This window comes from Sturnira hondurensis, unplaced genomic scaffold, assembly GCF_014824575.4.
Source record: "Sturnira hondurensis isolate 20B ecotype Veracruz unplaced genomic scaffold, ASM1482457v3 Scaffold0005279, whole genome shotgun sequence".
NCBI lineage: Eukaryota > Metazoa > Chordata > Mammalia > Chiroptera > Phyllostomidae > Sturnira > Sturnira hondurensis.
In genome coordinates, this window is record NW_028077910.1 from 8129925 (window position 1) to 8154783 (window position 24859).

Genomic DNA, 24859 nt, shown 5'->3' on the forward strand with positions numbered 1-24859 from the left:
TCTAATGGTCTAGTGCTGGGGAAAGTGTTTCTACCTGAGCAAAATCCCAGCCAGCGTGACCATAGGGGAGAGGGTTGGGGTGATGGGGATTTGGGAGAAGAGTATGGATGAAGAAATTTTAGAGCCAGAAAGATTTTTATTTGCCAGAGACCTATTCTAAGTCTAAGGAAGGGGCAATCAAAAAGAATTGTAATGATTAGTGATGTATAGTCAGAGAACCTTAAAAAATTCTTCTTGTGTTGATTTGTATCATTGGGATGAAAATTTAATACTTTTTTTCTCCTTTCCTATTTCTGTCTCCTAATATAATGTGATTTGGTTCAACTTCCTCTGGTGGTGTCTTTATAGTGTTTAGTAGTTGGAAGGACCACCGGGAAGGGTTACCCATCCCAGCTTAGCTGAGAGGTGGAGATGGAGCTGCCCGCAATCCCTCTAGCATCCCTAACGGAAGAACCTCAGCCGATGCTTCTGTGGCTCCTTCGACGGAGGCCGCCGCTCTTCTCGGGCTTATTGCGTGGACTTTCTTCCTGTGGCTGAGCTGCCTCCCACCTCCTGGTAGACTATACCAGTTGTATTTGGGGGGAGCCTTTTTGGAAGTTGGTTTCTTCTTAGAAAGTCTGACAAGCAAATGGTTTTAAGAAATCCTGTGTTCTCAAAAAACCTGGTGGAGTTTGAACACAAAAGGGAAGTCTGCCCCAAAAGGGCTCCGTGACAGCGGGGTTACTTAGATGATAAAAAAATATAATCTGGGCTTTGTCTGGTATATATAAGACACCTTTCATTAGTGAATGATAGAACTAAAAAGGTTTTCAGTCAATTCTGTTTGGAAATTTCGATGGTTAGTTTACCGTTGTAAAAGCCTAAATAAAAGTCACTATTCTTCTTTGGGGGCTGCCATTCATATATTACCTTTCTTTACAACGCGCTTGAACTGGTCAGTTGCCTTTTGTTTTCAATGTGTCGTATCCATATCCATCCATATACCATGTATGTTATATATGAGGTCTGTCCAGAAGGTATCCAGCCATGTAATATGAAAAATACAGACATTCAGTGAAGAAGATACAAGATACATTGTGCATAGGACAATGACACCTCAGTCCCCTTTAGAGGAGTCACCTTGGGACGTCACACAGTTCTCCCAGTCGCCATCAGCTGCACCACCGTATTTTCCTGAATTTCACTGAGGGTCTGAAAGCTCTTCCCCTTCAAAGGTGATTTCAGTTTTGGGAAAAGCCAGACGTCACAGGATGCCAAATCTGGGCTGTAGGGATTGATGTTTTGCCAAAACCCGCTGCGGGAGCTGTGATGCATCCACAGGCACGTTGTCATGAGGAAGCTGCCGATCACCAGGTTCCCACAGCTGTGGCCCTCTGAATCATCCAAGTAGTTTCTGCGGAGCAGTGTTCAAGCTTAATGCAAAATTTGATGTAGATTCTTTGCTGTACTTGCTCAGTCATTTTGAATGCGATGGCCACACAGTATATACATGCTCACTCAATGGCCCCACTAATTACTACAGTGAAGTCATCATTGTTCACACATGTGCATTCCAGTCCACTCTCCCTGGCTGCCAGGTTACATCGATGTTGCATAAACTGGTCTCGGCATGTTGACAATGGCTGGACTTTTTCCGGACAGCCTTCATATAATGTTTATGATGTTTAAATGGTGATTCATATTTTATACTTCTAGGATTTAATGTTTTTAGAAAGGAGAAAATATGCATTGTACACATATTATATGCTAGCTATTACAGCCTTTTATTTATTACCTCAGTTAATCTTTACACATAGTTCGAACCTGTAAAGAAGGAATTATTTCCGTTTCACATATAGGGAAACTGAGGCCACATAGGCTCAGTTAATTGGCAAAGACCACATGGCCAGAAGGTGGTAGAGTCAGCATTCAAGCCAAAGTCTTGCTGTATTTAAAACCGAGGCTTTTCCCATTTATTATGTGGTCTGAAGGTTCTATTTGTGTTCAGACTGCTGGCTCAGGTCCTAAATGTAGATCTTAAATATGTGAATAGTGTAACAGATGATAGGCAACGTTTCCTTTACCTGGTTAGTGTCATAGGGAAACCTGTCTTTAGAGCTGAAGTGATTTATTTCAGAATACCCTCCTCTTCTTTAATCATCTACCTCCAAAATTGACAAACCCTATTGAACCTATGCACTAATTTCTTTACCTTGCTGGCTCCCTGTTACTAGCTTACTTTAAACTAGACTAGTATTGTATGCAGATTATAGCAGCTGCCGTCCCATCTGACCTTGCTGCTTGGCTTCTCATGTTTCAGTGGGGCTTTCCAGCTTTCAGTGGCTTTCTCTTCCCTTCCTAGCGGGGACCTAAAAAGCCCCTAGTGACCTGCTGCCCTCTCTAACTCCATTTCCCACTCCTCCCCTGCATACACCCTATAAACCTGTCATAGTCTGCTGCAGCCTTTCTTCCAGGAGCCTGCCATGCTCTTTCTGGCCTTCCTCACTGGTCCACATTGTTCCTGCTGCCTGCAGTGTCTGCCCTCATCCCAACTCACCCAGCCGATTATTGCTCATCACATTTTCTGAGCCTCTCCCCCTGAGATTAGATGAATTAGGCACGTTCTTCTGAGCTCCCTCAGGTCCTGTGCATGCATCTGTCATAAAATATATCATACTCTGTTCATATGTGCATTCCCTTGAGTTTCTTGTATATTAATTCCCTAGCAAAATGCCTAGTGTTCAGTAGGTGACTAAAATATTCTCTCAAAAATGTTCAGTCAGTGAACAACTGGGGATAGGTCCTGGCTGTAGGTTTATAAAATAGGGATTATGTCTCATGTTGTTGTCCTGGGTATCTTTCAACCTTGGGAGCTATTTTCAAGACCTCTGTGATTGTGTCTGGGTGTTCTAGGCATAGTGTGGCCTCATGAGTGGACTGAAAGCTATTCAAATGGTAAGAACAGAAATAGTACCATTATTCCCTGACACTTTTTAACCTTGTTATTGCTAGTCCCCACTTCTACTCTTTATTTATCTCACCGATAAAAGGTGCAAATTCATGCTGTGTTTGCTCTTTAACAAAGCCATGCCAATTAGCACTGGCCCTAAGGTAACATAAATTAGCCCAGAAGAGTGCTAAAAACATCCCATATACCATTCCGAGTAATAATGTAGTGAAGCATTTCAAGTCTGCTGATACTGTAACCAGGCTCCAGCATGGCTCAGATGGGGATTGGGTGTTCCATGCATCCCCCAGGTGTCATGGCACAGGGAACAGTGATGGATTCAAGTCCTGTCACAACCACCTAGCTGGTTACTGACTGGTTCCCGAACATCCCTGAGCTTCAATACCCTCGTCCAAAAATTGGAATTAAAACCTGACACGTGATTCCTTACAATCAGGTTTTAAGGAATATCAATAGTCCATAGATGTGGCTGAGGAAATAAATGATGCTCATTAAGTGGTCATTACTATTTTTAATATCCCGTAGATATTAAATCCTGGAAGGGTTTTATCTGATGGGGAGTCTATACTGTCCCCCCAGTAACCACTTATGTTATTGTTCTGGGCTCTGTCCTGGCTCTCTTGCCTCTACTATTCTAATCTTTGTGGAAATTGAAGGGGTAGAAGTGAAAACCAAGCACTTCCTATTACGTCTTCTGTAATTCAGTGATGCCTCCTGGGCTGTGGTGGCACTTCCTGGTCTCCCAATGTCAGTAACACTTGGATTATTTCCGCAGAAGAACGGCAATATCGCTGTGAGGACTGTGACCAGCTCTTTGAGTCCAAGGCCGAGCTAGCAGATCACCAGAAGTTCCCATGCAGTACCCCTCACTCAGCATTTTCGATGGTGGAAGAGGACTTTCAACAAAAACTTGAAAGTGAAAATGATCTCCGAGAGATACACGCAATCCAGGAGTGTAAAGAATGTGACCAAGTTTTTCCCGATTTGCAAAGGTTAGAAATGGCACGTTGCACTACAAACCATGTTAATTTACTCTGCAATAAAATGTTTTTATGCTGGATTTAAAAAATTTATGCAGATGGGAAATTTGAAACAGCCATGAGTCTGATACATGTTCAGAAATCATTTTTCTTAGGAAATTCTTATCTGTCAAATATTTACAAGAAGTGAGAATTAGTTATTTGGATGCCAGATAGAAAATGTTTCTTTTTATTTGAACAGTATTGTCGCCAACAGAAAGTTTAACGTTACTGCAAAATGTAACAGGAGAAGAATCAAGTCTTCTGTAATAACAATGACGCTAATTAAAGTAACCATATCAGTTAAGCTACCTCTAATAAAGCTACCTCTGCTACTCATTTAGTGAAAGATAGCTGGTTTTTTGATATAGCAGTGTAACCCATGGACTAGATTTCAATTATTTAAACTGCACACATGTGAAAGAATAAGGAAAGCGTGTGCGGTGAAGGAAATGTTGAATTTTCTAAGGGGAAAAATGTAATTATGATCTAAATGAAGTAATTGTTTGATTTTTATTTTTACTAAAATGAAAATCATATTTTAATCACATACAAACTTTTTGTAGCCTTTTGAATTTTATTCAAGAACATTTTTTATTTCTATTAAAGAAAACAGCAACCCAGGAACCCATCTTCTGAAAATCATACTGATAATTATGCTGCAAAACAGTTTCTCAAATCAGTGATGAATATAACCAACTAATAGATTTTTGGTTTGTGTGTTTCTACCTAATGGTTTCTGCCTTAGTCCACAAATAGTTTTAATAACCGTATTCATTCTTTTGCTTTTAAATGTGGGAATGGTCCTTGGAACCTTTAACCAGATTTTCAAGCGAACATAACATCATTGTATTTAAATGGGTTTGGTAGTGTATTAACTGGACTCATTCAAGAGTGTGAATTACTAAGTTTGTCTTGGACACTCCACCTATTTCCTTTTACCACTGTGCTTTCCTTCTTTCCTTAATGCCTCCCCTTCTTCCCTCTTCTTTTGACCTCTGTTGATTGCTCTGCACCCTCTTCTGTGGTGAGGCCACTTACAGGAAACGATTTCATGTAGCAGTCATTAATTTTAATGCATAAATGACTAGAAAGTCATCAAGCATAACTCAATCCTTGTGGAAATTGAATCAAAAGAACGAATCTCTAGCTTTGAGAATTCAGGCCTGATTTAACTATTAGAAAGAAAACATTTTGGGCGCTAAGGAGGCTTTCCCAGTCCTCTTTAAACTCATCTTTACTGCTTAACATAAATTCGCACAGAGAATAAATTTGTTATATAGCGTATTTGGTAAGACAGGTATTAGTGATTAAAAAGAAGTTGCAGCATGTTCCTTAAACATAATTATGTACAAATTAAAAAACAAAATAAAAATAATAAATGATAGGGAGTAAAACAGTTATGCTACAAAGCAAGATTTAATTTCTGAGTTTAAGTATATTTCTTTTAGTTTTATTACCAAAAATAAAGACAGCATTATGAAACAAAATGGACAGACTAAACACTAAAATGTAATTCTTACTTCCTTCTAGAAGTAAATAGCAATGCTTCTTAGGTAGGGAAGGCTTCTTACTGTGACTAGTTCTAAGAGTAAGCCTGAGTTAACTCTGCTTAATGCCTAGACTGACTGTCAGCTTAGTTCCCTGTCACGCATTCAGTGGAAAACAAGAAGGAAACCTAATTAATTATCTGGCATTGGCCGAATCCTGAAAACTCACTTTTGGGTAAGCAGTGAGATGAATTTAGCACCTCACAGTGAAACCTGAGGACAAGCATCCAAAGGGTTAAATATGTTTTAGCCCTGTGCAAAACCTACATTCTCTAAGTATCTTCTACTTTGTTGAATCCTATATTGTTTTTTATACTTCATCAAATGAAACATTCTTTCTTGACATGCTACATTACTCTGTTTTGTATCTTTTATGTAAAATGGCGAGAAAAGAATACTCTCCCCCCACACACACAAAAAGGGGGGTGATAAACAAAGGTTGATATGCAAAAAATGGAAAGAACCCAGAAGACTTTTATAAATCGGGATAAGATTCAAAGCTCTGTAAATCGGGATAAACTTTCTCATTTATTGAGTCTCGGTAATGACCGACTGGATTGCTTCTCTGTTGATTGAAAGCAGTATACATTTATTTGCTTTTGTGAGAAGCATTTGCCTTTTAATTCTTCTATCACTTATTACTTGATAGCTGCTAATTCCATGAAACAATAGGGACTTCGTTCTGGTTAGAAGAAGCAAAGAAAGCAACATTCCCATGGCTTTGCTCTGTATTCCCCACCATGTGCCATTTAGCATATACTCTAAAGCTGTATGGGGTCGGGGGCAGGAGCACAACACCATGTCTAACCCAGTCTTTTCCTACTAGCTTTCAGAGCTTCTGATTTGACCTACACATTGGAATATGATGTATGTCGTAAAATGGCATGCCTTCATGGGTTGTAAAGGACAATGTTGGGAATGGGCGTCTGTGTCATGATTTTGGAATATCTCTCTGACTCAGTTCAATGTTACCTGCAATGGTTGCTATCTCTCTCTTAACTCTCTTGTTAACACTTCGACTTGTGTAACAAACAGAGCATGACACAGTGTAGATAAGGACAGGGCCTTTCTTGTGACTCCACACACCTGCACTCTCCTGGCACCTTTTGTTCACAGAGATATCGCCGCTGGTGCTCAAATAGAATCGCATTGCTAACGAGGGGCAGGAAAAATAAGGACTCACGGGGCAGGAAAAATAAGTTTGTGTGCCAATGCGAATAGAATTGTGGGAGGGAGCTGAGGAAGAGAAAAAACATAGGGGAGAGGTGTTTCTGATTTATCAAGATAGGAGGGAGGGCATTTTATTTTTCCCACGCTCCCACGCACTCAGTCTACATATGGACTGGGTGATAGATTCTAGGTGCACCGAGGTCTTACGCAATGTTTGAATTTACAGTGGTCATCTTACAGGGAAATAAAACATGGAGGAGAAGGTGTGATTGCATGTTTGGTAATTTTATTTTTTTAAGTAACTTTTTCTTAGGAAAGTTTCAAATACACACAAAACTAGAGAGGATTATGAAATGAACCCCAGACACTCAGCTTTGATATCACGCAAGGCCCATTTTGTCCCAGCTACACTTGTTTTGGATTGTCTGCAACAAATCCTGGGCATTATATCATTTTATTTATAAATAGTTCATTATGTGTCTGTAGGAAGTAAGGACTCTGTGAAACGCAAGTTCACATTTCAGCGGTGTATCATGATTTTCAGTGTTTGTTTGAATTAGGATCAAAGTGAGGTCCATCCCTGCCACTGGTTGACATGCCACTTGTATCTCAATTTATAGGCTCCCCAGTTAAAGTCAGTCAGTCTGTCTGTCTCGCTTTCTTTTCTGCTCTCTCATTGTTATTTATTCTTTCTCTTTTTCTCATTACAATTTATTTGTGGAAGCAGCTGAGTGGTTTTCCCTGTGGTATTTCCTCCCATCTGACTTCTCCTGATGACATCACTTTGGAGTTGTTTAACATCTTTCTTCGGGGCCCCTATTTCCTGTTAATGGCGATACATCCCTTTGATCACATTTGGGTTCAAAGTTTGGGGAAGAATACCTCATTGATGGTATTATTTATTTCCACCAGGAGATACATAATAGATCACTTAGATTCATTAATTCTTTAGGGGCTGCGAAATGAGTGTGTTTTTACTTCTATTATTCTCTCAGCATTTGTTATGTGGACTAATTCTATACAGAGAATTGTCCCCTGGTTCTTTGTCCACCCTCAGATATAGAAGGGACAAGAGCCTGTGGATGAGTTTTTCCTTTTATTTATTAGTTGTCAGAATAATTATGTGCCTTCCCAGCATCTTCAAAAGGTGACTAGTGAGGTTTTGTTTACATGTTTTTAAATATTGTTATTGTGAAAATATGAGATTATTATTTTTATTGATGCTTATATTTTCTCAGTAGGCATCTCTTCAAATTGGCACCCTAATTCTTTTGACATGGATCTGCAACGTCCTTGTTTTTTGCCATAACATGTTCATCTTGTACATTTTGTATGTACAAACCCATCTTGTATATTTTGTTCTTCAAATTTGAAACAGGCTGTTTCTCCAAGGCGCTCTGGTTACCTTGTATGGGAGTAGTATCCTACCATGTTATGTGCTTGCGTATTAACTTAGCAAAGATATTGCAAACACCTTCTGGATATCACTGTAATCCACTATCTATATTTGCCTTTGATTATATTCATGCACATTTCCTATACAGTTTTTAGAGAAAGGGGAAACATTTGAGAAGAAAAAGTATTCCGAACTTTAAATCACAGAGAAACTATGGTTGTGAGAAACTTCTAACGTTTTTCTTTTGAGGATTTTTAAGAATTCACTCACTTTAAATATTACACACTTTTCTCCATATTTAGTAGACTACATGAATTTTTCTATATATAAAATATTTATATCTTTATGTCTGTTTCTGTATGTATACACAGACTTATTTATCCATCAGTCTACCTTCTTGTCCATTCATCCATCCCAGGGTAATGCTGGGAAGTTGCTTGTTAACTATTCAGCTTACAGCACACTTTCCCATATGGTGATGTGGGTAAAAACAGAAGTACTTTTTTGAATCTAGAAGTTATATACATCAGACAGGATACCTGCTTGCATGTTCTTAAGCATTTTCTTAACATTTTCTATTTGAATGTGTTTATGTGGGTGTTAGAATATGTGTTACTTTCAGAATTGTGTAGTGAGTCTAGACTTGACAAATAGCTGGTTGTTTATCATGCTGCTAAACTGGCAGTTAATCCCTGCAGGCTGTAGCAGATTTATTTTCTAACAACAGGGGTACTTCTCTGCATTAGTGAGAGACAGTCTAGGAAACATAAAATGTACTTTTGTCTGTCCCAAGCCTGTTTCTTTTCTTTCCTCCTCCTCAGCTCAACAACTTTTCCTTCTTATTTCTTTAATTGCCGTTTGGGCTAGCAATAAAATGACGTTCTGTTTATGAATGTGTTCTTTGTCACCATGTCCTATTAAATTAATTGTTCTCTTAACAGCCTGGAGAAACACATGTTGTCACATACCGAAGAGAGGGAATACAAGTGTGATCAGTGTCCCAAGGCATTTAACTGGAAGTCCAACTTAATTCGCCACCAGATGTCACATGACAGTGGAAAGCACTATGAATGTGAAAATTGTGCCAAGGTACAGTGAATTTTTAGACTGCTTGGCCTCTCTGTCATCCTGCTCTCTCTTAATCTATCACTTGCTACGATATATAAAAACAAGCCTTGAGAGGGGAAACTATAAATATCTTGAGAAAAGTAGACTGAGTGTTGTATGCTAAAAGGCATTAGTGCAGTGTATAAAAACACTTAGTGGGTATCGTTTTATTTTTGTAAGAGAGGAAGTGAGGCTTAATGGTGAGTTCCAGAACTAGGTGTCAGACATCCACGGTAAATTCCTGGTTCCGCTACTGGCTTGCCAGCATGGGGTTGTTTTATAGCCTTACGGAGAATGAAAATTTTATCCAATGCACATTACTGATTTATTTTAACAGCAATTTGTGAGGAAGCCACATAAAGTTTCTGAATGCCTATTCAGAAAGAATGGGAGACCTCTACATTTGCAGATTTTTCCACCCAAGTCCCCACCATAAATTCTAATTATCTTAATTCTAATTAAAGGTATAGTCCCTTGGTGGCCACTGCTGCCTGAGTGCCCAGCTGCGGAACAACATAAGGGTAAAATGAATGCACTTCACCATGACCATTACAGGGACAATAATTCGCAGTATTTAATTTTCTTGTTTCTCAATTAACTGAAAAATGTCCTGGTGTCATGAAAGTGGCTTTCAGTTTGCAGAAACTTTTCATAGCATTTGAATATCTTCTCTCATGCCAATGGAAATTGTGACATTTGAAATTATCTTTAGAGATGTTCGCTTCCAGGTTTGTGGGTGGCTTTTTCTTTTCTTTATTGTTTTGCTAGTAAAGTGTCCAAAGGGAGGATTTTAGTTTACTGGTAACTCACTGAAATGCAGTGCTAGAATTTAACCCCTAGGGGAACACCTTGGATAGATTTGTGATACTTTTGTCAAAATCCCCCCAATTGTGTACATAATATGTCTCTGTTTAAAGGATGGAAATAACATCCCGATTTTAATAATGTCATGACCAGCATTTTATTATCCAACTCCAATCATTATTTCAAAATGAGACAAAAAAGGCCCGAATATGGTCCAACAAGGTCATTAATCATTTTGTTCAGCTAATACCAGTGGACTCTTCGTGCTAAGGCTACAGAGCCGAATGATGTGCAGTCCATACCTGAGGGGAGCTTGCACTTGGGAACCATGCCTTTCTTTGGGTCTTTGGGGAAAACAAATCACCAAAATCAAAATGCAAAACCAAAATTTCTTCTGGAGTCACTCCTGGTCTTCTCTAGTGTGTCCTTGAATTAAGTTTCTCGATTAATCAGTACTCATTTCCTAGCAGGTTTTCACGGACCCTAGCAACCTTCAGCGGCACATTCGCTCTCAGCACGTTGGTGCCCGGGCCCACGCTTGCCCGGAGTGTGGCAAAACGTTTGCCACTTCATCAGGCCTCAAACAACACAAGCACATCCACAGCAGTGTGAAGCCCTTCATCTGTAAGTTTTTAACACTCCAGCTCTCCTTCCTGCATCTGTCTCTCGTCCAGAAGGCACTGTGTGATCAGGAGAGCGGCCACACATGGTCATTAGAGGGGTCTCCGTATTAGCTCTTTATGGTCCAATCAAGTAGGGCTTTTTCTAATACCAGAAAATCCTTCAGAACCAGATCCATGGTATTTTGTCTATGATCCCTGGGGTGTTCTCTTTGAGATGAAATCAATAACAGGTAGAGAAAAGAGAAGTTGTTAAATATTGAAAGGGAAGCCTCCCCAGGTTGTGGGATTTAATAGAGACGACCAGATTTGTCGTGCACTGAGAAGGCTTGTGGCTTTGTAAAACAGCAAATAGCAGATACCGGTAACCAAGATGAAGTGATAAAAACCTGTTCTGGACCAGAAAGAGCCGGAAGAACCCCACCTGGCAAGTAGGCCTTTGACTCTGTGTGTACATGTGTGAATGTGTGTGTGGGGAGAGAGGGAAATAAAATGCCCTTTAATCTACCTGTTGTTGCCAATCACAGGCTGCAGATCGGTAGTCTGTTACTTGAAAAGCAGAACATTTTCACTTTGATGCTGGACACGCTGCCTCTGTAACTCACTGCACTAAAACAAATTTACAGGCAGCACGTTTGCGTGGTTTCAGGAGACATCCAATCTGACCACCTACTTAAAATGTGCAGAACACTGCAGGAACGTACTTCAAATAAAGTCAGATAAAGCCCTCACTTGGTTGCTTCTTCTGTCTACCCACTCTTGTTCTCTGTGTTGAGCTGGAACATTTCATCGGGGAAATCAGTGGTTCTCAGTCCATCGGGGCAATGACTCTGGACTTCTTTTGATCCATTGCTCGGCTGGGCATATACACACAGTGGCTCACTGAACTGTGTCGCAAACTTCAAGACTGATTTTGGATCCAGAAAAGCTTAGAACTGATTGAAGCAGAGTCAGTAGTTGGCAGAACCTCTGACTTGGGAACCCCTGCAAAACTGTTTTCTGACAAATACTCAATGGTTTGTAGTAGGTATATGAGACACTACTACAAGACCTCATAGAAAAAAAACGAATTTTCAGTGCCAGTAGGGAGATGCCAGATACTAGCCCTCTTCCATTTGGCATCGACACAGCCCCCTTCTTGGTTCCGGGCACCAGGAGAGCTTCCCTTTCCTTTTCCAGCTTACGCTAGAGTCTTCTTTGGCTCACAGGTTCCCTGGGTGGAGTGAAGAGGACTAGCAGTTGGACAAAAGGTTGTTCCGGCCTCCCTCGGGAAAGCTCTGTTGAAAGTTGCAGGAAATAAAGTATACAATAGAAATTTTGGACTTGTCTGAAAAACACATTCTGGCCCCTAGGCTGTGATGCCCTAAAAATGTACTTGCAAGTGCTATACACATAAATAATTCATTTACTTATGATTTTTCAAATATATATATATTGGTGGAAAAAAAGAGGGAAGTAGACCACAGCGAATTAGGATCACCCATTTAATGCTTTCTCTATTACTTAAAACAAAAAGTCAGAAAACACAAATTCCTGTCATGTAAGATTCTGGGATCTGGAATTTTAATCGTGTTGAAGTCAAGTATTTCACTTTAAAGTGCTATAGGGTGTCCCTCTCCAATTAGATTGCACAAATGATTTCCCATGAATGTATTTTCAGTAATTATTGGTACATTTCAATAACAGATGGCATTCTTCAAATATAAAATCTGACAGAGAACCATGGGGTAATTATGAATAATAGCCATGTAATTTCAGAACAAAAGAGGAGTTGGTGTAGAGACTTTAGAGTGGAGGAGGTTCACCTAGAGTTGATATCTGTTTCTCACCAGAAGGCCACACACCACGATTTACCCCCACTGGTGTGTTTATGGCAACTGTCTCTTATTACAGTGCACCGCCAAGCCTGAGCCCAAAGTCACCATCACGAAGGTAATTACTCACTGCCTTTACAGAAACCTCCAGCCTTCCCAAATAGAAACCACATGCTCTAATAGGCTGCATATATTCAAAATACCTCTTAATTTGTTTAATAAGTAGAAAAATGCAATGTTAACTGCTGGCTAATTCGTTATTACTGAGAAAATTACTGTAGAGTATAGACTTAAGCATCAACTGAGCCATTTACCTGGAGGCCTGGTGGTTTGTGGTGGGCCGGGCCAGGCCTTCAAGTGAGGAAAACAAAACACCCCAGGAAACACCCCAGATGCTGTGCCCTGGAGACCTGACACAGAGGGTGCAGTCAGCAAAGTCAGATGCACCTTCCGCTACTCGGATACGGCGGGGCTCTTGATTCTCCTAAGTCCACTGAACTCTTAGAAAGAAGTGTACAGAGCAGTTCTTTGTCAGAAAGTTTCAGACCCCTTAAAAACTTACACCTTGGTTGGATGCCCGTTAAGACATTTTAATGCCCAGAGGAGAGGTGTCACTTTCTTAATGAGTGTACTTTTATAATTCCAACACTGTATTTACTGTTTCTTGTTACTACTCATGTTACTGAATTAGTGTAACTAGGGAAAATCTCGTGTTTCTACCCTCCACATCATATGCTTTTAATTAGTGTATCAAAGAGTTTAATTATATGTAATATTTAAATTCTTTTTATGCATACATATATTCATATTGTATGTGGTTAGCTAGTATATACTGTTCAAGGAGGCTCTGGTTGATATATTCCAGCAGAATGATTTGAAAAGAAATTACCGCCATCTTCTCTTACCGCCCAAATGTCTGCTTCAGCCTCAACAATGTTGCGAATCATCCCCCAGTTGGACACTTCTTTAATGTCACTGAGCACAATGACACAGGCAGAGCTGCACTTCCCTCGTTAGTAGTGAAAGACATAGATATGGAATCACTTGCTTGCTTCCTATTTGGTGGGGTGGGGGATAATCCCAGTTCTGCATGAATGAAGGTCTGTAAAATCTCCTTTGAATGAGGTTTTTCTATTTGTTTGTTTTAATTATCGCCTTGACTCAGGCGCTCAGCCACTCTCTGCTTAAAGACAGTCATCACATGAAACCAATAAAGATTGTTTTTGTCTTCAGTTTAATTTCTTTTATAAATTTGTTTCAACAATAACAAATTTAGGCACGTTATCTTTCTGTATCTATGAAACATGCACAAAAGCATTAAGATAAGCTCACACAGAAAGTGGACTCATCTTTATTAAAGTAAAATAAAAAAATGTGACACTTGGTAAGCAAGTCCTATAATCCTGCTGGACTGTGAAGTGGGATTCTTACCTAGCAAAGGAGTTCTTAAGGATTACACAGTTTGGTCTTAAAATAGACTTAGATCTGTTTGCACCTATGTGAGGAGGAAGATGTTCTACTTCCCTGGCAAATTCTCAGGGAAAAGGGTTATTTCCCAGCCACACCCACTACCCTGCTCTCTCCGGATCAGTGCATTCACAGCGCTCTCCCCTGCTTCACTGCAGTTGGCGGTAACACGTAGAAAGTCAAGCCCCGAGATAACCGGTGAAGATATGACAACAAGTGGACATGTTTCCCAAGGACGGGGCTTTCATAAATGCAGGAAGGTTCGCATAACCACTGGTGTGAGGGGAAGTCAGAGGACGTGATCATAGTTCATGGGAACCAGCAATGCAGGATGGGCTACATTCAATTTAGTTTCCTTTGCAGGCTTAAAATAGAGCCATTGTAAATTATGTCAGTCTTTCTCAAATCATGAAAATGATTGTTAAAAATGTCTCAGAATACACAATGTGCATTGTTGTGTGGCTTTGATGTGTGAATGATGAGAGCATATGATATAATTCAAATTAAATAATGGTACAGTGGTCACAGGCTTTTCCCCAAAGGGAGAGGGGAGAAAGGTGAAATTTTTGGTTGAGTGAAAAGGCTGTTTTATTTTGTTCTGGTGCCTGCGGTATAGAATTCTTTAAACGGCCTAAACTTTTAAAGGGGTTCCTGTTATGTTTCATGTTTAATACTGCCAAAGACTTTCATTTTAAAGATTCTGTTAGTGTAGCCATTGGGTGGGAAATCAATGTATGCTGGAATTTGATTTTTTCATAAATATTTAAAGATAAGAATATGATGCAACAGGTGGTGCAGTGGGGGTGTTACAGTATTTATGTATGTGAACTATTTGTGCTGCCTCAAGACATTTGTCAGGTTGGATGCCTTGCTTTGGAATCTAGAGAGTGGGGTTTTCTGTGTTTGGATCACCCAAGTTGGAGTTCCAACATCCTTTCCTGGCTTCCTAATTGAAACTTTGGGTAAACCAGTTGTGATACTTGCTAAATTCAGAAGCCATTGCCATAAAGCCTGAGATTCTTTTTTGTTGTTTGCACACAGGTGAGGTCTGCCATAAATCCTATACTCAGTTTTCAAACCTTTGTCGTCATAAGCGCATGCATGCTGATTGCAGAACCCAAATCAAGTGCAAAGACTGTGGACAAATGTTCAGCACTACGTCTTCCTTAAATAAACACAGGAGGTTTTGTGAGGGCAAGAACCATTTTGCGGCAGGTGGATTTTTTGGCCAAGGCATTTCACTTCCTGGAACCCCAGCTATGGATAAAACGTCCATGGTTAATATGAGTCATGCCAACCCGGGCCTGGCTGACTATTTTGGCGCCAATAGGCATCCTGCTGGTCTTACCTTTCCAACAGCTCCTGGATTTTCTTTTAGCTTCCCTGGTCTGTTTCCTTCCGGCTTGTACCACAGGCCTCCTTTGATACCTGCTAGTTCTCCTGTCAAAGGACTATCAAGTACTGAACAGACAAACAAAAGTCAAAGTCCCCTCATGACACATCCTCAGATACTGCCAGCTACACAGGATATTTTGAAGGCACTATCTAAACACCCACCTGTAGGGGACAATAAGCCAGTGGAGCTCCAGCCCGAGAGGTCCTCTGAAGAGAGGCCCCTTGAGAAAATCAGTGACCAGTCAGAGAGTAGTGACCTTGATGATGTCAGTACGCCAAGTGGCAGTGACCTGGAAACAACCTCGGGCTCTGATCTGGAAAGTGACATTGAAAGTGATAAAGAAAAATTTAAAGAAAATGGTAAAATGTTCAAAGACAAAGTAAGCCCTCTTCAGAATCTGGCTTCAATACATAATAAGAAAGAATACAGCAATCATTCCATTTTCTCACCATCTTTAGAGGAGCAAACTGCGGTGTCAGGAGCTGTGAATGATTCTATAAAGGCTATTGCTTCTATTGCTGAAAAATACTTTGGTTCAACAGGACTGGTGGGGCTGCAAGACAAAAAAGTTGGAGCTTTACCTTACCCTTCCATGTTTCCCCTCCCGTTTTTTCCAGCATTCTCTCAGTCAATGTACCCATTTCCTGATAGAGACTTGAGGTCGTTACCTTTGAAAATGGAACCCCAGTCACCAAGTGAAGTAAAGAAACTGCAAAAGGGAAGCTCTGAGTCTCCCTTTGATCTCACCACTAAGCGAAAAGATGAGAAGCCCTTGACTCCAGTTCCCTCCAAGCCTCCTGCCACACCAGCCACAAGTCAAGACCAGCCCCTGGATCTAAGTATGGGCAGTAGGAGTAGAGCCAGTGGGACAAAGGTTAATGAGCCTCGAAAAAACCATGTGTTTGGGGAAAAGAAAGGAAGCAACATTGAAGCAAGACCTGCATCAGATGGCTCCTTGCAGCACGCTAGACCCACCCCTTTCTTTATGGACCCTATCTACAGGTAAGCGTAGGAGGGAGACGGTTCAGTGTGGACGTATGTGTGAAAGCTAATGTTTACACTATAGAGTTACGGCTTTGAACAAACCATTTTAATTACTATTGTAAAACAGAGAGGACAGTTGTTTGATCTAGTGAATTCATTTTTATTCCAAAAGTCAGAGTTTGGACTTATTTTTGGATGACTCTGAATTTGGGGTTTTGGAATAGACCCATGGAGTTCTTTCCCTTGACAATAAATTTATTTTTAAACATACTTTTTTAAGTGGAAAATATGGGAAAGCCATATTTAAAGCAAGTTGTCAAGTGGCGGAAGAATGAGGCTCCTGAAGGATTAATGCAAATATGTGTGGGCACTTCAGTGGGTCGGGTTATTTGGAATGAAATGGGACACAGAACAGCAAGAGTTTACTCTTTGTTAACCTACCAACAAGCCTTAATCAGCACTGTTCGTATTCTGTTTCTACATAAATTTGTTAGGAGCTCCCAGTCAATGAAATATTAATCACAAAAATGTTATGTATATAACGTGAGTCTTCCGGTTAAAAAAAACACATCCCTGTTTGATGCCTTCATAATCCAGTTTCCTTTAATGCATCCAACAATTCTTTGGGAGACACATAGATACTTCATAAGATGCTTGTTATACAGAGTACTGTAATACTCACTTGACCATTCAGAATGTTAATGTTTAGATACTAGTTTTCTTCAAAGCGTATACATAATAATAATTATCCTTATTATGTATTTTAAATATTACCATGCTTTCTCACATTTACTTTCTCGTCCAAATCTTGAACATGATCAAGAGTTCATGGAAGATGTAGATACTTTTCCATTGAGCCTATTTAAGCTAGAAGTATATGCAAATTTTTGGCTGATTCTCTTTTACGAAGGATAATCTAGTCTTTCGTGTAACGATATTTATTGAGTTCCTATTGCTTAATAGAAACTAGAGCTACAGATTCTTTTTTTGTTTAAAACTTTTTTTTTCCTACCTACATTCTCTACAACACATTCACCAAGAAAGAAGGCCCAATGTTAAGGGCCACCTCTACCTGCACATGACAAGGGGAATGAAAAAGGACAATTAAAATATCTCAGAGACATCAGTGTATTATGCTTGGGTACTTTTTTTTTCAATTATTATAACTTAAATCCTGTAGCCATCCCATTACTAGAGAGGGAAAACAGATCTGCCGTATTTTGTGGGTAGATTATATGTTACACATTGCCCACAGAATTTATCCGCATTTCCAACTCAGTGATACGTGTTAGTCCTTTGTGAATATAGTGTCACAGGCTTCCTTTCTTAGTCCCTGCCAATCTTCATGGCTTTCCAGTTGCTTCACATGCCCGTTACCCGCTTCTCTATCCCCTTCTAAACTCCCTCCTGTCTACTTTAATGTCAGACTCCTCTCTGGTACTTAAATCTCAACTAAGGCCCTTGGGCCTGTCATTTTACCAAACCTGTGAAAAGTCTAAACTCCAGTTTTAGTGTAAGACTTGGGTTGAAATCTCATCCTTCCCATGTCTTAAACATTTTTTTTAAATCCATAAAATGGATATAAAAGCACCTGTTTTAGTAAGTGAAATAGTGTATGCAAAACATAGCATATATAAGATTTCAAGAAGTGGTAGCTGTTTTTATTCATTTTGATTCTATTTTAAAAGTATACTTATTCAAGTTTTTAAAAGAAAACTACTCCCAGTTGATAAAAAAAAATTACTTCAACCCACGATGGCATTTCCTATTTGCTTAGTGGAGAATGGAATGACAAGTTTTCTAAAGCAGAAGGATATGTAAGTTTTACATATCTCTGTCTTCAGAAAGCTCCGCAGCCTCTCCCCACCGCCCGCCCCTTCACCTGCCCTGCTGGTCAGCACTGGCATCTGGAAGAGGACACCTGCGCCTCACAGAGCGGCTGCCGCGTGTGCAGTGTGCTTAGAGACGCGCCTGCTGTTGTTGGCAAACGTGGAAGAAATCTAGACAAAGACCCCCTCTGTGGGAGTACCTTCTCCATAGAAAATGACTTCAATTTTCAAATCTAGCCCTGTCCTCACAATTTCAAAATCACCAAGCATTCTTGTCTGTGTGTGAAGTGGAAAGGTACAAATTTGTCACCAATTGCCTCTGATTTCACGAGTCTTCATTTTTTATATTTCCTCATTACGTAATTACTAGTCATTCAATAGGATTTTTTCATTACAAATGGGACCTCCTTTCTTTGAGCACCTAGAGGTGCCATGAGTATGCTTTAAGAACTGAACAGATGTCTTTATATTTTTATTAGCGTGCTTCTCAGAAACCTACCATTTGCTTTATTGTTAGCTGTTTTAAATGTCAGTGATTGTGTAGTAATGGATATTTGAGACTGATTCATATCCAAAATCTAATTTTAACCTTTCAGAGTAGAGAAAAGAAAACTAACTGATCCACTTGAAGCTTTAAAAGAGAAATACTTGAGACCTTCTCCGGGATTCTTATTTCACCCACAAGTAAGTATTTTGAATCTGAGACTTCAAGCTTGTAAACTAACTTGTTGATCCTGAAAAGCAGGTGCAATGAAATGAAAGAAATCTTGAGAACATTAGGATTTCCTATGACGCTGGTGTGGAAGAACACAGGAAACTCTAGTAGAACTAAAATTCATACTCTTTAAGGAAAAAGTAATTAAAAGATGTGTAAAACTATCATGGCTTTTGGTGTTCAATTATAGTCTGCTACTGATTACTTACCGAGCCTAAGTGTATTTCAGAGTTAGCAAAATGCAGTGAGGAGAATAAATATTGAAGTTGTCCCTTGTGCTTAAAAGTTACTGACGGTAAGAAATGGATCACACTGTAGCTTGTCCCAAACTCCTGAAGGTTTTTTTAGCGCTTGGATAAAAACAGGAAATGAGTCTACCTGACAAGTTGTTACCACAGAGGGAGAAGGAATTTATCTAGAGACCATTGGGCATTCCAGAAAAGTTCGGTAATTACACAGGAATTCACCACAATACACAGAGCTATTTGCTGAGTGGGGTTGTGTCAATTTATCAAAATACATACAGTGTCTCATTGCAAGAAAAATACAAAACAGTGTTATCTGTTTGCTTATCTCTGTGAACCTACATATTTGGTTATTTTTTAAAAACTGGTTTACATATTAATAAAAATGTGGAGAATTGTATTGACAGAACAAATATATAAACATCTTACATCTGGCTTCTTGATTTAATGATATTTTATTTTTAATTTTTATTTTTCTGAAGACATCAGCTCTGGTCTTTATGAATAGAAAGCAACAGTTTTTTGTTTTTTTAAGTAAATTTTATTTATTTATCTTTAGAGGGGAAGGGAAGGAGAGAGGGAGAGAAACATCAACACATGGTTGTCTTTCGTGCACCCCCAGCCAGGAACTGGCCTGCAACCCAGGCATGTGCCCTGACTGGGAATCGAACTGCGATCCTATTGTTCACAGGCCCATGCTCAATCCACTGAGCTACACCAACCAGGGCCAAAGCAACCGTTTTATAAAAATACTTGCAAACTGTAAACCGATTTCTTCTGCTTCAGTATATTCAAAGCAAACATAGTCCTCTAATACAATTGGTGGAATTTTCTGCAAGCTCTCTTATAGAAAGTTAGGATGTGATTACATTATATCATTAGGATATGTCTCTTTTCTGCCACTCCTCCCTGCCCCCTCCGTTATCTCTTCTTCACTTTTTTAAGTACCTTCCTGAAGTCCTGAACAACAGAGTATCTGAGCTAAAATACCAGCTTCTGCATTAGCTGGGAAAATCTACCAGTGCTCAAAGATTCTCTGGGTTTCAGACTGAGAAAATATGGATAGCTTAGTATTAAATAGGTTAGGAATATTGCAATTAGTATTCGTTTTATATAGGAAGGCTAAGGAATGATATAAACTACCTTATGGAAAAGAAACAAGTTATAAAATGATCACTGTTTACCTGGTGTTTGTATATTATATTTAGGCTGATCTAAATTGTACTTTCAGTCCTCAATGACTAATACACTTGAGCAGAATATGCATTTAGTACCAGATATTGCACAAAAAGCATATCTCTCTTAGTAACTTCCTTTCTAATTACAACTACATGCTTATAAAGATATTACAGTTATATACATTTAATGACAATAATCAAATTGTTTTCCTATTCTGATCTTTAAACTCTACTAATTAATCAGTTCAAAATTAAGTGCTGTGGGTACGTGGTGTGTGTAATGGAGAGACAAAGATTGGGAGTTAGTATCTGCAAGGAGCCAGTCTACCTGGCTTCCAGTTTCCTTATCTGTAACTTGAGGGAGTTGAGTGAAGGGTCCCTGTTCTCTGAAATTCAAAGATTTCCAGCTAGTCAAGGTAAATTTCATGGTTCATAAGATGGGAGACTTTGTGTACCAGTAACTCCCTATAAGCATGCAGCTGTCAGAAATACAGCATGTACATATGCTTAATTACAGAATATGAGAAAATATGCTATCCTTTAGTATTTCTGAGGTACGGAGGGGCCTGTACAGTGCCTGGAGCACCACAGTCATTCCCTGGGACCTTCTTGAACATGCCCGTCAGAGCACGGTGCAGTGTGTTTCCTTTCCACACCAGAATGCCATGCTTTGTGCACAGGACTGCCTGTTGCTATGCGTTGCTACAAGAACAGACCCAAGAGTGGTCATCAAAGTACCTAACACCTGATATGTTGTGATGACTGACCAATCTGATTGGACTCTTGCATTCCAGAATCCTTCCTGCACCAACTGTTAATGCTTTAGTTGCTGGGGGAGACCTCTGCTTAAGGGGAGTTTAGGGAGAAGGCCAGGACAGTGGGGTGGGGGAGATATTCAGGCTGCTTGGGATACAGGCTATTTACTAATGACTACAGAAATATTTCATTAATTTCTAATCACCCTGGCTGTTTTCATGTATCCCGGCTGTAGATCACTGGGACACAGGTGAGTTAGAGACTGTTGCCTGGGAGAAACCTGGGCCACCCTGTTTTCACCAAGCCCTCAGAAAAGGTTTTCTGCCTCAGATGTTCCAGTAGAATTGTTTTGCTCTAATATATCAAATTCCATCTAGCCTCAAGATCCACCCACATACAAACAAACAAAAACTGCCCAGAGTTTGAAGCCGGAAATAACTGCTTTACAACTCGTTATTAGCACAAGTGCTTAGGATTTGAGCAGTGCAGTCCGCCTCTCTGAGCCTTCTCGGTCAGCGTGACAGGAGTGTTCCTTCCAGCCACACCGGCGTGGCTATTGGATCGGCATTCATGCACTAACATGCTTAGCACTGTGCTTTCTTTGCATATGGAGGGACCTAAAGAAGGAAAAGCTATTACTGTTAATGGATGCAGAAGAATTCCATTTTGAATGTAAAGGAATGTCAGTAAAAGACCCCCCTGATGTCCCCTGAGCCAGATTTTTGGCGTGTCTGTACCATGTACCTAGACACCCTTGTAAATGTGCTTACTGTACTCTCTGCACTTCCTCACTGGGCAGCAATAGGGTGGCACAGAGCAAAAACCCAATAGGGAGGGACTTGCCTCTGCTCCCAGAGCTTGATTTTGTAGCTAAGTAAGTGCTGGGATAAGACCGTTTATTGCTTCATCTTCCATTTAAAGTATGATGGGGCAGTCACATGGGCCCTTTGGGGCTATGTATCTTAATCTTTAGGATGGGAATAATGCCTACTCTATTTCTCAGGGTTATCATAATTATAAAGAGGAGACCACATGTTTTCAATGCTTTAGGGAAACATAAATAGAGCTATAAGTGCTTGCTAGTGGTATTTTCTGGGCAAACCTGATTTTACTATTTTTGTATGTTTTTATGTTCTACTTAACATGTCCCTTTGCACAGTTCCTAATCAATGAAAGGTGACTGACTTAATAAGTATTTATTGAATTTTATTGAAAAAGTATTAGGCCATGTGACTGTATTTTGAATAATCATATTTTAAAAACTCTTATCAAAAATACCTAGAGGATATAGGACCATATACATTAAAATGAAAAGACACATGCTGGTTTTCATCATTCTCGGGGTCTAATGCATCCTCTTAGTTCAACGGTTAAAGAAGTATGTTTGCTCTGTTTGGCCACTGGAGGACAATTTGACCTTTCACTTTTCTCTTACAGATGAGTTAGTTTCATATAGTAAAGAAATAACACTGTGGAGTTTCTCCCTAAGTGGTTAAAATTATTTGTGGAGTCTTAGTTTAGGTTGTATTTTTTTGAAAAGGAGGTACAGCCACAAGCGGAGGAGATAAAGGGAGTGATATTACTGCGTGATTTTTTTAAAGTTTTATTTTTATTTATCTATTTTTAAATTTAATTCTTATTCAAGTACAGTTTACTGCGTGATTTTTGAAATGTTCTTTTCATTGATTTCTCTGTTGGGTACTTTGCTCACATCAGTAGCTCATTTGAATTGCTATTTGACAATAACAACATTGTAAAACTGGCTATTATTTCTTGGCTTGATTTTCCTGTAGTTCTAATATTAGCAATAAAATATGCATTTTATTTTCAAATGTTTGGCTTTGTATACATCTGCAGTAGAAGTTTTTTACTTCTATTTCTGCTTTTTATTCATTCCTTTTTATTTTCTTTCTCGCAAAATGTCAGACTATACTGTTACTGCATCCCAAAGAATGAGGAAAATATTAGTCTTTTCTGAGTTGTCATTTCTATATTGATGTGAAATTACTCAAGTCTTCTTCCCTTCATCTTCTGTTTTGCTTCCAACGAGTGTTTCTGACTGCTGTATTGCTTTTGCGATAAACCTTTCATCCTTAAAAACTGTGTGTCTTCCTTAACTTGTGTTAGTAAGACATATCCCACTTAACCAAGTGAAATGATATTTTTGAAGGAAATGCATTTGTGTTTCCTGGAAGAGCTTCTAAGTCACTCAAGTTTTCTCCAGTGATTCTGGTCATAAATTGTCATAAATAGTTAAATGTTTGTAGTTCTTTAATTTAAGGTGTTTTCACTACTGATGGGCTGAGTCCAAGTAGATTATCTTGTTCCATGGTTTACACTTGAATAGATATCTTATTTGCTTTGCTATTAACATAAAAATGTGAAGGACTATAGTTTTTAGGAAATTTCTTGTTTTTAGTTACTTAAAATTTAGAAGTCATGTTTTATATGAGTAAAAACAGAAAGTATCTACTTTGCCATTTAAGAGTGGGTAGTAGATAGTGTTTAGCTTTCTTGGAAAAAGCATTCTGGTTTATAAACTTAATTCTAAAATTTAATTAACATAAATAGAGGAAATTTAGCAGTGTTAATGAAAATATACAGTTTTCATTTCCACAGTTTTTACTGAAGGTGTAATTACACGATAAGCAAACAAATTACTAAGTTAGTATAAATGTTAATTTCTGAAAGGGTAGATTTTAGTAAAGATACTGGTACAGAAGTACAGAAGTAATTATTTGTTTTTGTTTCAATTTTGCTCCCAGTTCCAACTGCCTGATCAAAGAACTTGGGTAAGTTTCCTACTTATATTTTTGACTAAAAAAAATGGAGCTTTACAAGGAAAACAACTTATATTCCAAACTGCTTTACAGACATAAAGAATTATGAGCCCCTTTCCATTAATGATATGGCTTCAGAAGATGATTTTTCAGCTTGTGAAGCTGCAAAATATTTTCAGTTATAATTGGGCATTTAGTGTGCTTATAAATTGTTTACAGAGAGAAGTTTGTTCTATAAATCTGACCCATTCTCCATAATTATACCTTGATGTAGAACACTTTTTGGGCACTTGGGAGCATTTTATTAAAAGAGGCTTTGAGATGGGTCACTAAGGAGAAAACAGCCATTATTTGGGGAAGCCTCTATCAGCATGTTAAAGATGCTTTTGATAAAAGCTTCAAAACAATAAAACTTAAACTTATGTGTAGATACAAGCTGACATTAGAATTCAAATCCATACATCCCAGGGCAGACCTTGCTTTTCCCTATGGAAAGATAAGACTAAATGTTTATAAATCCATATCTAGCTAGTGAATGGATCTTTTAGCACTGGGTCTCACTTCCTTAGCCCTCAGTTACTATTTTTAGATATAGTCAATTGTCAGTTAATGATACTAGGGGACAACTTTATTTTTTATTCAAAATAAAAAGTAGTGCTTATATCCTTCTCACTCCCAAATAAACCGTGGGTCAGTAGGAATTTACATAAATAACATACATTACAAAATTTCCTCTAAGCATATGTATACTGATTTTGAGGGATAGGTAAAATTTTAGAATATAGTTCAATTTTCCTTTAGTTACCACATAGAATTATATGTAAAGTATTTTATGTTGGAGCACTATAGAACTTACCTATTTCTAATATCTGACATTGGTTTTCCTTTATCAGAAACTCCTCCATTTTTTTCTTCTGTGGAATACGTGATCAATTATGGGTTTTCTCATCCCTATAGACTTTTAAGAATTAAGTTCATTTATTTCAAAAGTCCTGGATAAGAAAGAGAGAGACAGACACCCTCGGCAAAGCGGTGTGGGAAGGGGTTACTCTTTCATTATCCTGGCCTGTGTGTCCTGTGCC

The 24859-nt window shown here is 39.0% G+C and overlaps 1 protein-coding gene across 10 annotated transcripts in view; it reads left to right on the forward strand.

Moving 5' to 3' along the window:
- The window catches only part of MECOM (MDS1 and EVI1 complex locus), a 551952-nt gene that overhangs the window by 505476 nt on the left and 21617 nt on the right, over nucleotides 1-24859 (forward strand). For 6 of the 10 annotated variants that reach the window (XM_037046581.1, XM_037046587.1, XM_037046585.1 and 3 more), the window contains 6 exons: nucleotides 3723-3939; nucleotides 9024-9171; nucleotides 10461-10617; nucleotides 14936-16292; nucleotides 18700-18787; nucleotides 23763-23789. In XM_037046581.1, coding sequence (XP_036902476.1) covers nucleotides 3723-3939; nucleotides 9024-9171; nucleotides 10461-10617; nucleotides 14936-16292; nucleotides 18700-18787; nucleotides 23763-23789 — 1994 coding nt within the window. The remainder of the gene's footprint in view (nucleotides 1-3722; nucleotides 3940-9023; nucleotides 9172-10460; nucleotides 10618-14935; nucleotides 16293-18699; nucleotides 18788-23762; nucleotides 23790-24859) is intronic. The other 4 variants (XM_037046582.1, XM_037046583.1, XM_037046584.1 and 1 more) reach the window with 4 other exon arrangements.